This window comes from Passer montanus, unplaced genomic scaffold (assembly GCF_014805655.1).
Source record: "Passer montanus isolate IOZ18808 unplaced genomic scaffold, ASM1480565v1 scaffold29, whole genome shotgun sequence".
Taxonomy (NCBI): domain Eukaryota; kingdom Metazoa; phylum Chordata; class Aves; order Passeriformes; family Passeridae; genus Passer; species Passer montanus.
In genome coordinates, this window is record NW_024367596.1 from 3,175,968 (window position 1) to 3,191,028 (window position 15,061).

The 15,061-nt window shown below is 44.1% G+C and overlaps 1 protein-coding gene across 3 annotated transcripts in view; it reads right to left on the reverse strand.

Moving 5' to 3' along the window:
- GOLIM4 (golgi integral membrane protein 4) overlaps nucleotides 1-10,467 on the reverse strand; it is a 29,251-nt gene extending 18,784 nt beyond the window's left edge. For all 3 annotated transcript variants that reach the window (XM_039713672.1, XM_039713671.1, XM_039713670.1), the window contains exon 1: nucleotides 10,252-10,467. In XM_039713672.1, coding sequence (XP_039569606.1) covers nucleotides 10,252-10,438 — 187 coding nt within the window. In that variant the 5' untranslated portion in view covers nucleotides 10,439-10,467. The remainder of the gene's footprint in view (nucleotides 1-10,251) is intronic.
- Nucleotides 10,468-15,061: the final 4,594 nt, after the last annotated feature.

A 15,061-nucleotide genomic window follows, 5' to 3' on the forward strand; every position in this document is an offset into this window, starting at 1 on the left:
TCCTGCACCTGCAGGGTCTGAACACAGCCCCTCCTCTACCTGCTGAGTAGCAATCCTTGAAATACTGGGTGAAAGCTGGAGAAGTCCTAAACCAGCCCCTCAGGGGACTGAAAAGGGCAAGGAAAAACCTCCTCCCTCACCTCTGCCCTCTGAGTGCAGTTACTGACTGGCCTAACACGTTTCCCTCTGATAAAAGTCCATAAAGTGCAACGCACTGAAGGTGTAGATTAAAAATAATTATTAACAAAGCACAGCTCCCATTTTCTCACTTGCTCCTTTGGGAAGTAAGTTGCAGGTCAGATTTTATAAGCACATTCTGGAATTAATCTCCCATAAATTTGAATTATCTCCTCCAGTTAGGAACTTTAGGAAGAGCCCAAACAAAGGGCTTGTTACTACAGCAGGAATTTCTCCTTCTTCACTGCCAGCCTGGATATAAGATGTCTGAGCAAGAATCTGAAAGAAATAAATACACTGAAAACCAGGTTTTATAGAAAAGTCCACCCCAGTAGGGGGTGGAACCTATATAAGGAATCTGCCAAAATCCCACTGCTGGAATGCACAAATCATTTTTCCTAGGGTAAGCTTTTAATTTTGCACTGATCTTTGCACAAATAATTGATATTTATTTCTATATTATATTTAACAGAATGGTAAAAAGGGAGGAAAATGTTGTCATTTAATGGCTAATAGGCACTATTCCAAAGCTGGAATTACTGCAGGTGTCAGCTTAATTCTTGAAATTACCTATAGAATGTAACCTACACAAATGAACAAAGACCCACAAACTCACAGAGCCCAGAAACTCAACTGTTAACCTCACAGATCAATAAAAGACCTTTCACCTTCACCAATGAAACACTGAAACTCCTGGAACGCACCCCAATAAAATCAAGTCCTCAAGGTTTTCCCCATAAAGAAAAGGAAGTGAGGGAGAAGGGAGGTGTGGAATGCCCTGCACATTCCCAGATTGCACCACCTCCACCAGTGCTGAGCGTTAATTACAACACAGGAGTCAGGGAGGTGACGAAATTGAGATTATTTAACAGTCAAGTTTCCTTCTCTTATCTTTGCTCTGCCCCTCTAAGCAATAAAACTGATATTAAGTAAAATAAGTCATTATTGTACATTTAAAAGAAAGCATTTCCTTGTTTACATTATCAGCAATTTTGTGACTGTGTTATTACTTTAATCATTTGGTCTGTCAGAAGGATGACCCAGAGTCTAAAATGCCACAGCTCCCTGGAAAATTAAAATTACATTGGGATTTAAATATAGATGATACAAGAAATTTTACTAATTTCAACATGACTGCTTATTACACAATTCTCAAATCTTTCTCTGAACTTACAGTAGTATCTTTCACTTACAACCAGCAGATTTCAGTAGTCTTGGCAACACTCAGTGTTGTTTTCCCTCACACTGTGGCAGAGTTGAACAGAGCCAGCAGCACGGGGTAAACCACCCTGGCACTGCTCTGGTGACACTGTGAAGGTCTGCAGAACACAGACTTGCTATAAAAATAGTTAATTCCCCATTCTTGTCACTGCAAATAGAACCATTTAAAATGTAAACCATGGAAAGAGCTTTTTTCTGCTGAGAGTAAAGCATTTCCATGAGTCAAAGAAGAATCCCTTCAATATGGGGTGTAGGATAAATTCTCTAATCCAATGACAATAATTAAAGTTTTGACCTCAGATGACATTTCATAACAACTCTGACACATTTCAGGCTGGGAGGAGATACTATTAATATAACAAGACCTGCTCCCCAAGCTTCCAGCCCTGCATTTCAATCAGTGAATCTGCTTTCAAACAAGTTCCACTGATTTCACTACTGATAATCTTATCAGGAACAGCTTATCAAACTGCAGGAGCAGGATTCCCCACCACGGGACAAGCCATGCTGGCCTCAGTATCACAGCCTGAGCTCCATCTATGTCACACCCTCAGCTGGGGGTTTAGCAATAATTGGATATTCCAGTGACACTGCAAATATCTTGGGAAAAATGGAAGTATTCCCACAATACAAACAAGGAAATCTCTGTTTTAACTACAGAGCAAGAAAACAACATCACAAAACCCCATTTATTTATCATAGAATGGATTGGCTTGGAAGGGATCTTAAAGCTCAGCTTGTTCCACCCCCCTGCCAGGGAAGACCTTGACTTCCATTAGACCAGGCTGCTCCAAGCCACAATATTTACAATATATTGAACAACATATTATATAAACATAATATATAATACATAAACAACATAATATATAAATCTAATAATTTATGTCCTTGAAGTTTTCTGGTTTGAATTGCCACAAAAAAGGACAGAAAAAGAGACCAAGGTAAGGTGAAACTGATTGTGTGTGAGGCTCCACTGTGGAACATCCAGGCAGGGATGGACTGCTCTCATTTTGCTCTCTGCAAACCACAGCTGGCACTGGGTGGACTATGACAATTACCTTGACTTCCAAACAAACTCCCACACTTTGCAATTTACTCACATGATCAAGTAATGGTTTTGTCTAATTTCAGCCAGTCGTGTCAAATTCCTCCTGGAAAACCACACCATGCACTGGCAGTTGTGCTTTTAAAAATTACTCCTGCTTTGATTGAATTTGCTAATCATTTATTTTGCTCAGAGTAGTAACAATGTGAAAAATTTCTATTTCAGGGGATTTTTTAAGAGAATACATAACATGCTTTCAGAGATCCTGCACCAAAAATGAGCTATCAGTTAAAATAATCCTGTTCCTCTGACTTATTCAGTATTCCAGGAAGAAGTTCCAACTAAAAAGTTCCAGTAAGCAATTCTAGTTTTGCCTTCACTGCAGTTCTGAAAAATGGGAAATGCTGGAGAATTTGGCACATTAATGCACCCCAGAAACACACACTTGTAATTCTAAGAGATCACTGTGGCCTCTATTCGATTGCAAGGATGACAGGAAAATTAATTTTTAAACCAGAGCAAACATCTACATTTAATAGAATCCTTTTACTGCAGCCTGCCTCACACACTGCCTTTCTTAGAAGTCAATAACACCTCTAGGAAACAACAGATGTGAGGTAAGTTGGGACAGAAGGAAGGATTTCTCATGTTCAAAGAGTAAACTGTAATAGCTGCTGCTAAAAATAAGTTGGAGAAGGGGTATTAAATGTGATTAAATATTTAATCCCTCACAGATAGGCTTCAGACCTGACTTTTATCAGGAAGGAGATCATGTTTCCAGAAATTATTTCCAGTGCACGCCACAAAAGGTTTCTTCCAACCCTTGGTACCACAGGTGAGATCAGCATTGCTGCTTTTCTGTACACCAGTAGATCATAAAGGATTTGGGGTTTTTTTGAGTGATAATAAATGCAAATAGTTCATACAAAACCTGTGTAGTGATTTTAGACTCAAATTAGCAGAAAAACACATAAATTTTGATAAAAGCTGCAGAGACAACAGTTTTCTTCTTGCATTACCTCTGAATCCCTAGGTCTGCTCAACCCTCAGCTCCAGGAAACAAGGGCCTGTTCTCAAAAGTCCTTTACACTTTTTTCAATTTTATGAAGGTTTAGTGATTGTATCTACATGGTGTTAGATGTACACAAATATCGATATTCAGGAATTAGTAAAAAATACAGCTTGAAGAAAAAAACCCCAATGTGTACATGCACAAACTGCATCCAGAAATCAAGAGCTTGAGTCAGTAATTAATTTTTTGACTGAAAATGGCTTAGTTTAGTGTGGTGGAGTGGATAGGAGCAGGCTCCTTACTTTGCCCTCTAGGAGCTCAGGCAGGCCATCCTTCTCTCATCAGGTCTGTAATTAAGCCCTGGAAATGACTGCCAAACTCTGGGATCTGAATCACCTCGGGAAAATAAGATAGCAGCTAATTTCAGGTACTTTAGGGGAGGGGGAAAATGCAGAGGACAAGGTGGAACAATTGCAGTTTCTTTTATTGATTAATTAAAAATATACAGTAGAAAATCTCAGGAGGTTTGGGTTGGGCTACATGACCACAAAAAGATCAGAAGTGCATCCAGCTCACATGACCCTTCCTTAAACAAGGACAGCATCCAAGCACGATGAATTCCTCAATAGCTCAGCTCAGGCTCTGACATGACTAGAAATTCACACCCCTGAATCCCGAAAATCCCAAGAAAAATCACCCAATGAAGGATTCAGCTTTAATTACGTGTTCTGTAGAGCTCATTTTTTCCAGCAATCTGATTTATTCAGCTTTCATTACCATCAAACCTCAGAGTAGCACCTGACTTTCAGCAGGGCAGATTAAATGACTTTTTCCCTGCAAGGATCCCATTCCAAAAGGAGCAAAGTGAACTCTGTTAGCCACAAATTGCTGGCAATATCCTCAGCAGCACAGCAGAGATGCTATAATGGGCACTCACATCTTTGAGAGGGTGGAAACCTTACTCATAAGTTGCCCCACCCAAACTCACAGGCTGACAAGCCAACAGCCAGCCCAGTGAGACAATGTGCTTGGAACATCATTTTTAAGGCTCAGGAATTCAGTCAGGCAGGAATATGAGTGTCCAAGAAGCCAGAATGCAAACTCACCACCATCAACCCATCCTGCCTCCCAGCTCTGAAGTGTCCACTCAGCTCCACCACTGACAAGCTTTAGGAGGCTTAAATCACCATCAGTAACAAATATTTTAATCTATTTTGCATCACGTTGGTTACCAGGTCTCGTATCAAACTGGGGAGGGAGATCACCAAAGCCCAGGGAAAAAAACCCACCCCATTAGCTTATTCTGCTCAAAATTCCTGCAGGTTGCCCTGTGATCCTCAGCCAGGCTCCAGCTGGGGTTCAGAGGGAATGCTGCAGCTTTGGTGGAAATTTATCCTGGAACTGGTATGTCCACAAGCAAAGAGCACTTGGGCATGGATTACACATAAATATGGGCACGTGCTCAATTTATCTTTCAAGTCAGAATTCAGCTGCTGGACATGGAAATTCTGCTATGGACCTGGAAACAAACTTCCTGAGTTAACTGATCTGAACAGAGCTCCAGCACCTTTTCTGTACTCGGGTTATGAGTAACAGATGGATAATTCCAGATAGCCCAAAATCTTGAGGTTGGGCTGCAAAACAGACACATAGCTATCTAGTTTATACATACTTATATTTACATGCAAATGCATATATATATAAAAATATATATTTAAGAGGTATATGGTACATTACACCATATACCTCTTCCATATTAAAATTCTGCACAATTTCAAGTATTTCAAGTTTTTTTAAGGATTTAGAACATTAACTATCAATTGAAAATGTGAATGGAGGTAAAAAAAAATGGAGCCAGGTGCTCAGAGGAGGTTAAAACCCAAAGCTCTCCATTTCAGGAAGCCAGGTAGCAGAATTTGGGATGCTGCACTTGCCATTTCAGGGGAAGTACACACAGAACCAACCTCTCCTCTTATAGTGCTACCAGGGATCTCTCAGGCAGTAAGAAAACACTGCAGCACTCTGATAGTGTTATGTGCAACCTGAAAGTTACAGGAATGACAGGAATTCAGGATTCTGTTATGAGGAAGAGCAACCAAACACACAGGAGCTGCTGTAGATGCAGCTCTACTTGTCTGATGCATGTGAAAAATAAGCCATTAAAAGTAGTGCTGGTTCTTCCCAGCCCTGCCAACTCAAGGTACAAGTTTAGGGCACTGTGAAAAAGGGATCTAATAGTGAAGTACACCCAGAACTGTGTGAAGTCAGAGCAGCTTTGGCATCTGTGCAGTTTGCATGCAGATATGATAAATATTAACCACTGAGGTGACACAGAACTGTGATCTGCAGTGCATTGTGTAACTCCACACTCATAAAGCTACCATAGATCCAACCAACCCCCAGCAGGTCACCCCCTCATGGAGCCTTCATTTAGGACATCTGGCACAACAGGCACAGGGCAATCTACATTTGCTTTACAGCCATTGCTTTCTAGCACTGGATCAGAAACCTCTGAGGAAATCCACACCTTGGCCACAGCAGGGAAAAGTCCCAAGCCCAGAGTCCCTGCTGGGCTGGCTGCCAGGATCACAGGACAGTCTCAGGCTGCACAGAGATTGCACAAAGCCATCAGACTCTGACAGGAAGAGCAGAAAAAATAAGGTAGTGAGAGGCACTAACTGTAGGCTGTTATGAGGATTAGGGATTAAAACAGATTAAACAGATTAAAATAGTACACAAGGGGTTACTTAACACCCAGAGGATAAGACAACAGAAGCTGCAAGGGCTAAAAAGATGTCTGCAGATACTTCCAATCCTGCAGCAGTCACAGGTACAATCAGGCTCACCTGCAGCTCTCAGTGTGGTTCTGTTCTAGAAACTGAAGCCTGGTCCTGTACAGCCAATAGTTCAAGACTGACACAGTTTTAAAGGAAGCAAAAAGCATCAGGTTTTGCTTTTATCACTTTAAGAAGTACTAAGTAAGATTATCTCCATGTTTCAAATGTATATAGTGCCCAGAGAATGAGACTTTAAAATAATCAGCTTACTGGGAAGATCAGCTTCTCTATGAAAGACCTTATAGATAACAATGACTTCAGGTTTTCTCAGCAGTCAAAAAATTCTGTGTCATCTCTGCATTTTGCCCCTGGTATTCCCTCTGTGGATTACAAAAGCAGCCCTACTTTCTCCATGCCCAGCAGAACTCTGTTAGAGAAAGATACCAAAGTTTGATATTCTTCTACAAAATCTTCTGCAATCTGATCCTCTAAAGGGGGTGAGTTTAAGATCCCAGCCTCTCCAGCCCAGTTATTGTGTTTCCCAGGTCTGCCACCCTTCCCTTGGTACCCTGGGCTCATTCCCAGGGGCACAAACACTTCTCAGCAGAGTGGCTGAAGCTGTGACCACCAGGGAGAACAGAACCCCCAAATCCACGGCCATGGGTTGTGCAGATCAGATGTGTGTGTTAAATGACTCTGAGACTCCTCCTGCCCCATTTCCCAGTGATCTGTGCATTCTGTCCTGGTATTTCCCACGTATTCCCGGGAGACTGAGCCTCCTTCAGGTGTTGCTGTGTTTGAGCAAAACCAGGCAATGAAAAAGATAAAATCTAAGACAGCTGGCTTTTCATGGAAAAACAGAAAGAACAGCTCATTCGGGTATGAAGAACTGACAAGTACAAAAAAAGAAGGTTGTTGTTACCTACATAGATGAAAAAATCCCATAAAAACATGAAAAACAGTAGAGGGGACAGCAGGAAGTGAAGGGAGCTGCACCCTGAGCTACAGCTAAGGATCCTGATTCAGATTTTGGGCAGACCAAAGGCATTCAGGTCCTAAACTGCTACTGTGTCCATAAACTCAGGAGTGTCCATGAACCTCAGGCATTTCACAAATGGACTCAAGTTTCACTCACAAGCCCTGACAGGGGAATTCCCAAGCTCCTCTGTGTGCAATCAGGAAAGCAACTGCCTTTGTGTTCTCCAGAAGTGACAACAAAACCTTACAGAAGTCAGACAACAGGTGACACTTCACTGCCCTCCAAGAGATCACTCCAGTCAGACTCCCAGGGGCACAGCCAGCCTGCCACAACACAGCCTCAGCATTCTCAGAAACACCACTTTTAGAAGTTGCCTTTGTATTTTTGTAGTTTACATTTAAACCTATAAAAGTCTCTTGATGAAATGGTTGTTCAGGAAACAGAAGTCCAAGGAATCCTTTTCTGCTCAGCTTTGAAGTCTTATCCAAGCACCCAGGAGAGCTGTGAACACCAAGAAATCAATCCCTGTTGCTGCAGCACCCTCCTTTCCTTTAACTTTGCCCTTTAAGTGGTTTATTTTTAAAAGATTTCAGAGTGCTTCCATCATATTTCAGGCCCCAAAGTTATATCTAGTCCAGGATCTATAGAGAAACTGGTTATGCTGCATGGAAAAGATAAGCTGTGTTATTTTACCAATGCAATACTTTAATTTTATTGTTCTCATAAAGCAATAAGCTCAAAGAATAATCTTTGGACAGCCAAGACACGTAGCTCAGATATTCATAGAGGGGTATTTTTTGTTTGGGGTTTTGTGGTTTTTTTGGGGTTTTTTTGGTTGGTTTTTTTTTTTTTTTTGGGTTTTTTTTTTTTTTTTTTTTTTTAATTTGGCAACAGAAACATTGTTGATTTAAAATCCAGGTTATTTAAAATCAAAAGTTCAAAGTGCAGTCAGATACTGCACCTGCAAACTGGAATTGCTGTCAGGATTTTATGTTGTTTCCAAGTCTCTGCTTAAAGAAAATTCCCTCCTGTTGTTCCATAACCAAGAGTTAAACAGGACAGGTCCAGGAATGGGGTTGGAGGTGGACATCACAGTCAGCCTGTGTCTCTACAGGTGAGCTGGGTACAGGCCCTGAATTCTCTGTGCTCTCCTCACTAACAAACTCCTGCTGCAGAAATCCAGATGATTGTGCATGGAAGGCCATTGCAGAAAGACAGGGAAGAAAAGTTCATTTCCCAGATCCTCTGGAGTCCTCAGGAATATAACTTCCCCTTATTTTAGAGGGAAATTAAGCAGCTAGGGGCTGCTGCAGTTAGTATTTCTCTAGGCTCTCATCCTCTCTTAGGTCTAACAGCTACTTCCACAACACAAGAAAATTTAAAGAAACATTTTTTATTGTTACATTTTATTTTTCCTTGTATTCTGTGACTTAATTGCCAGTGATTATATTTTTAAAACAGGGTTTACTGCTACGGTATTTGGCATAGATAAATTCTCCTGCTTAATGGGCTTGATACACTGGCATGGATCCCAGAACCATGTGAGTTTATTGCATGGATCATCAAATCTATTAATGTTACCAGATCCTGGTCCACATCTCACATTTCCCATTGATACACTGAAACAAGCAAGAGAATTACAGAAAACGCAGCTCCCACAATTGCCTGCTGCTTCCACAAACACGCTTGGATACATGGTGGCTACTCAAAATCTTGCTTCAAGCATGGAAAGTTCAAATCAACAGCCCAGACCCCACATATCTGACCCAGAGAATCTCCTCTCTGTGGCAGGACAAAGTCTGTTCACGCTCCTCTTTGGCAAAGCTGGAGCAACAGAAAAAGCCAACTTGTCAAATTTCAGCTGAGAACAAGATGTTCCTGTGTCCTCTGCTGGCAAATGCACAGCCTAGCAAGAGTAGCCCTTTAGCCATCTGCCACACACCCCCTTCCCAGCCAAGCCTTTACACCTTTTCTGTACCTAAAATGAAGGCTTCTGGCAAAGAGCTCCCTGGTATTACCTGGAAATGGCCTGAAATTGAAATACTGAGTAAGGGTGGTGTCAGCTGGTGACTGAAGACGTTGAAGGAAGCAATCACTGTAAGAATCTAACAGCACAAACCCAACTCTGTGCTCTCTGCACACAAACTGTGTGCTGCCAGGCATGCTTTGATGGATGCTTCCACAGGGAAAGGGATGGCTGAGGATCACCCTGAAGTTTAGTGCTGCTACAGCAGATCCTCTGATTCTTCCTTCATGCTATTTTGAGAGAGAAAACTTGAAAGGTGGCTCTGGGCTTTGTGCTGACCTGATAACCTTGCACTTTACAATTAGAGAGGTGCTGAGGTCTTTCACTTCCCAGACCATTGATGTTTCAGGCACATCCCTGCTGCTTTGCTTCTGATTTCTTGCCATGCAGACATGGACAACTTTTCATCTTCAACTACAGGACCCACATCTGCTGCATCCCTAAACCAAGATACACACGGATCTGTATTTATGTGGCACCTTTAAGCCAAGAAATTTAAAGTTATTCCAAAAGTAACAGAGCACCCTTACCCAAGTAACTTACTTGAACTTTACTTTTAAATCACCCTTTAAAACCACTTTATTAGAACACTCCTCTCCTCCATTCTGGAGCTATTTAAGGTTTATGCTGCCCAGGAGCTGCAGATGGATGTTCAATATAAAACCCTGCAGGATTTTTGTGGGGGAAGGCCACAAAAATCCCAGACTGGACACAGTCTGCACTGTACGCCTGCCTTTCCCTTTTGTGCCAGCAATCGCCAAGCGATGTGCAGTCCTTTGGGAATAAGAGTCACCAGGGGATGTGCGGGAGAGAGAGGACATGAGAGCTCTGCAGGAATCCACAACACCTCCCCCTGACCTCGGCGGGCAGGAGACCCTACAACCCCAGAGGCAGGAGGAGAAGAAGGGGGAGAAGGAGCAAAACTTTGAGAGAGGCTGGACAGCCGGAGGAGGAGGAAGAGGGTGTTCTGCAAGCCTTGGGGAAGGGCAGCAGAGGCTCCTGCCGAGGGAGTACCTTGTAACTGAGCCGAGAGCGACTCCTGATGCTGCTGGTACTTGAGCGCCGTGGCCTCAGCCTTCCTCAGCTGGCCCTGCAGCTCGTAGTAGAGCATCGCCCCGTACAGGAACCCGAACACCACGGTCAGCAGCAGCAGCGTCTGGAAAATCCGCTTCTGTTTCCGGGAGCACATCCCGTTGCCCATGTCCCCGGCGGGGTCCCGAGGGCCCCCGCCCGTCACGGCTCAGCAGCGGGCGGGAGGCGGCGGCATCGGAGGCCCTGGGAGGAGCAGGAGGAGGAGGAGGAGGAGGAGGAGGAGAAGGAGGAAGGGAAGGAGGGCCGGCGGAGGCGGGGCCGGCCCAGCGTTTCAGCCCCTGGGCACGGCCGCGGCGCCCGGGGCGGTCTCTGCGGTGCGGGCAGCGGCGGGGCTCATGCCGGGGATGCTCCGCGTCCCTGCGGCCGTGTGCCGGTCCCTGCGGCCGGGGGGAGCTGCGGGGAACAAAGGCAGGTCCCGGCCCCGCACTGACGTGTCCCCGCTCGGCCGCGGCTCCCCCGCCGCGGGATCCCCGAAGGAAGTCCCGCTCCGGGCGCGGCCTCATTGGGTCGGGCCGCGGGGCTCTGCCCTCCCTCCGGAGCGCATTGGGTGCCCGCCGCGTCCGTCCGCAGCGGGCCGCGCTTCCCGCCCGCCCCTCCAGCCTCCGGCTTCAGCCCTCAGACCGTCATCCCTGCATCCCCGCGTCCCCTCAGACCCTCATCCCTGCATCCCCGCGTCTCCCTCAGCCCTGCATCCCCCTCAGCCCCGCATCTCCTTAGCCCCACATCCCCTCAATCCTGCATCCCCTCAGCACCGCATTCCCTCATCCACTCATTCCCGTACGCCCTCATTCCCACATCCCCTCAGCCCCGCATGCCCCTCAGCCCCTCATCCCTGAATCCCCGCGTCCCCTCAGCCTCGCGTCCCCTCAGCCCCTCATGCTCTCATCCCCTCAGCACCGCATTCCCCGGTGCGGGGGGAACGGGGCTCCTGCGGTGATGAGCGGGGCTGTGACAGAGGGGGTGACACCGGGAGCAGTGACACCGGGGCTGTGACAGAGGGGGTGACACCGGGAGCAGTGACACCGGGGCTGTGACAGAGGGGGTGACACGCAGCTCCTGCCCCGGTGGCACCGCCGGGACCGTCTGGGGCTCAGGGGCACCGGGAAGGCAAAGCCCCAAAGAGCCTCTTGTGGCCCAGCCCCTGAGGTGTTCATGGAATCGCAGGATGGTTTGGGTTAGAGGGATCTTAAAGCTCACCCAGTGCCACCCCTGCCATGGCAGGGACCCCTCCCACTGTCCCAGGCTGCTCCAAGCCCTGTCCAGCCTGGCCTTGGGCACTGCCAGCTTCTCTGGGAATGCCAGCCCAGCCCCTCCTCACCCTCACAAGGAAGAATTCTTCCCCAATATCCCATCTAAACCTACTCATCACATTAATCTGTTTTTTCATAGCTTTGTTCTGGGTGTTGTTTGTCACAGCCTTTGCTGTCCTTGGCCTTTTCTTCCCCCAGAGCCCAGCCCAGGCCGCTGGTGCATCTCAGCTCCCAAAAATGTGCCATCCTCATTCAGTGCTCCCAAATCCCCCTGTGGTGCTGAAAAATGTGTCATGTATACTTCATCAGCACAAGTTCAGACTTAGCCTGAATACAGCTGCCTCTCCTAATGTATTTTATTACAGAACAAACAAAACCCAACCAACTCTCAAGCTAAAGTAGAAGAATAAGCAAAAAATCAAATTAATATACCAAAGTTATTTTTTTCTAAATATATTTAACTCGTAAATCTGTGTTATGCATAGGCATTATTCTGTCTTAATAGAAAAACAACATCAAAGAAGCTCAAGAAATTCTTATTCAAATATTCTGCATATTCCAGTAATTAATAGCAGTCAGTACCACAAGCTAATATGATTTCTATGTGTATTTCAAATATCTGTTTGATATATTCTCCTTTAATGGAATCCCTCGCTGTCATTTGAGGACCAAAGTGTTTGGAATTATGAGTTAGACACCCAGGAAGGAACTGTAATTACTTTGAAACAGTGATGATTAAAAAAAAAAAAAAAAAAGAAAAAAAATCTTTTGTCTTTAGGAAGCTTCCAGGGGTAATCAAAGTTACATTTAAAATCTTTTCTTCCAACCATGAGTGTTTCAAGCTGAGGTATTTTCATGCTGGTTTAGAGTATCCATTTCTTTCACAAAAAATATTTCCAGGAAATTTCTTAGTATCACCCAAGCTCCAGCTCCCCTCCCTCTACCAAACTCCTTCAGAGCTGTCCTGTGCTTTTGCCATTTCCAGGCTCTTCAGGTGAGCTCTGCTGAGTAAAATGAGATAATTCTTTATTTTTGGACTGAGACTTTCAAATCACTGGAGGTGATTTATACTGCAGCATTACAGCTCTTCAAATGATTTCATTTTCTGTGTTTCCACTTGTTGCCTACATCACCACTCATAAAACAGTCTGTGTCTTCAGTTTTGATTACTTTGCACTGGAGAACAATTGGCTGATATTTCAAAATGTTTAAAATGATAAAATGTAAATTTAAAAGGACACTGAACCCACAGTGTTATTTAATATCTATTCCAAATACATTTAATTGATTATGGTGTAAATATACTTTAACTGCTAGTAGAAATTGGCAATATTATTAACAAATACTAGGGGAAAAAAAAGCAAATTACTATCTCATTTCGTTTAATCAAATATTACTTATATTCAGTAGCTGCTAGTGATAGATCTCTTCAGCTCATGTAAATTGTGATTCTCCATGAACAAACCAATTAAAGTTGAAATGAGGAATTTATTGGGAGCAAGGGACTATTATGCAAAGCTATTAAGCCAATTTGAATTGGAAGTCCCAAAATAGAAAGGTTTGGACCTAAAAGAGGCTGTAATATATTAAAAAGCATTAAATTAGTTGCTAGGAGAGAACGTTCCTGATCTAATCAGGAGAGATGAGGGATGGGTGGGGAGGCTGCGGAGGGAACTGGTGGCAGGAATTCACACAGAGCCATTTATCAGCTCTGCTTTCATCTCCTGGCCACAGGAGGCTTGTGCAACCCAGCTGCTCGGGGGGTTTGTGCTGCTCAGCCCCGGCCGTTGGCCGCAGATTGGCCAATTCCATCACATCTAACCAAGGAATGTTGAGCAAAATGAAGTTCCTCTAAGTTGTGAGACATGTATAAATTATAACCCTGGAAGTTCCTCTCCATGCACTCAGACCTGGGTAAGTGAGAACCTGACCAGGGGAGAGATGTCAGAAAAATCCCATTTCTTTTGGACACAGGTTCTCATCATCAACCACAAGATGTGGGAAGTGCACCCCCCTGTAATTGGGACACCACAGAACTACATTTCTTGGTCTGCTTGTTTCCTTTGCTTATTTTCCTCCTCATAAGATAATTTTCTTGTATTTTCTGTCACTTTTTGTCACTAAACTCGATGCCACAATTATTGCATCTCTAATAAAAATGATCATTGAACAGCTTTGAGTTTTTCCAGGATGAGCACAGCAGCTAAATAGCTCAGGGATCAGGTCTTTTAGTTATTTGTATTTTATTTTAATCTTCCCAGTCAGTGGATCAGGGATCCCAAGCAATGGAAATGCATGGGGCAGGTTGTCCCACACAAGTCACAGAACATTTCTTTGCCTGCCAGAAATGAAGGAATGTCCTGGCAAGGCATCCGTTGTTACCTCTCCAGCTACAAAGTACATTCCAGTGGCTAAAGCTTACTGAGACATACAAAGATTGTTTTAACATGCAGTGTCATCTCTTAGCGATCAGAAGCTGCAAGAATAAAAAGATTGCACTTGAAGAGGTGAATGTTTCTGGGAAAATTGAATTTACCCCTGCTTGAGGTCATAGTTTATGACTTTGGGGGAAGTCAGGATTTTTGTAGCTCAGCTAAGTCTGAGTGTCCAGCCTGAGTAATCAATTAAACTCTGTTTGCTTATGTCCAGATTGGAGGTGAGAACAAGAGGGCTGTGTTTTGATATAGAAACTTCTGTGCTATTTAATATTCTGGGGGAAAAAATAATCAAACATAAGGCATCCCAGACTGGACACTCCAGGGTATCAGAGCTTTGACATTTATGTTCTGGTGCCCCCAGTTCTTCTTGTGGAATAGGAGATGATGATTGACTTTTTCTTCATCAATGCACATAAAGACAACTTTTTGTAAACCCTTCAGCATTCATGGTAGGAATGGGGGTGAAACACTGGTGAGAAAATTTTGTGGGTATACAATGACTAATTTAAACAATTCCCCACTGAGAAATGTGAGAAATGTGGTTCCTGGTGGAAATGCCTGAGGAGGCTACACTGGGGCTTTATCTTGTTTCCTGACTTAAAACACTCTTGTCATTTTACTGGCTCAAAACCATTATCCTTTGTGAATAATTCATGCAGGTAAGTGGATGCATTCAAATGTACAGCTGTCGTAGCAGGACTTGGAAGTAGTGGAGCTGAATTTGCCACGGAGCTACAAATTCACTTTACTGCACTTACATGCAGGATGCACTTGGAATGGCCATGTGTGACTCTGTGCCACTGCCATGCAGTCACCACAGCTGAAATTCAGTGCATCCCCTGCTGGAGCCATTAGTTGCCTGTCAAGGCAGAACAACTTCTAAGAAACACTGAAATCTGATCAGCCTTTTGCTGCAATCCCCAGGGAAAAAAACCACCCTCCTCATGCCATTACATGCTCCATTGTTCTCAACATGACAGCTTCCATAAAAACAGTAGTAAACACCTAAAATAAAGAGTAGGATCCCATGTCTTTTAAACAGTG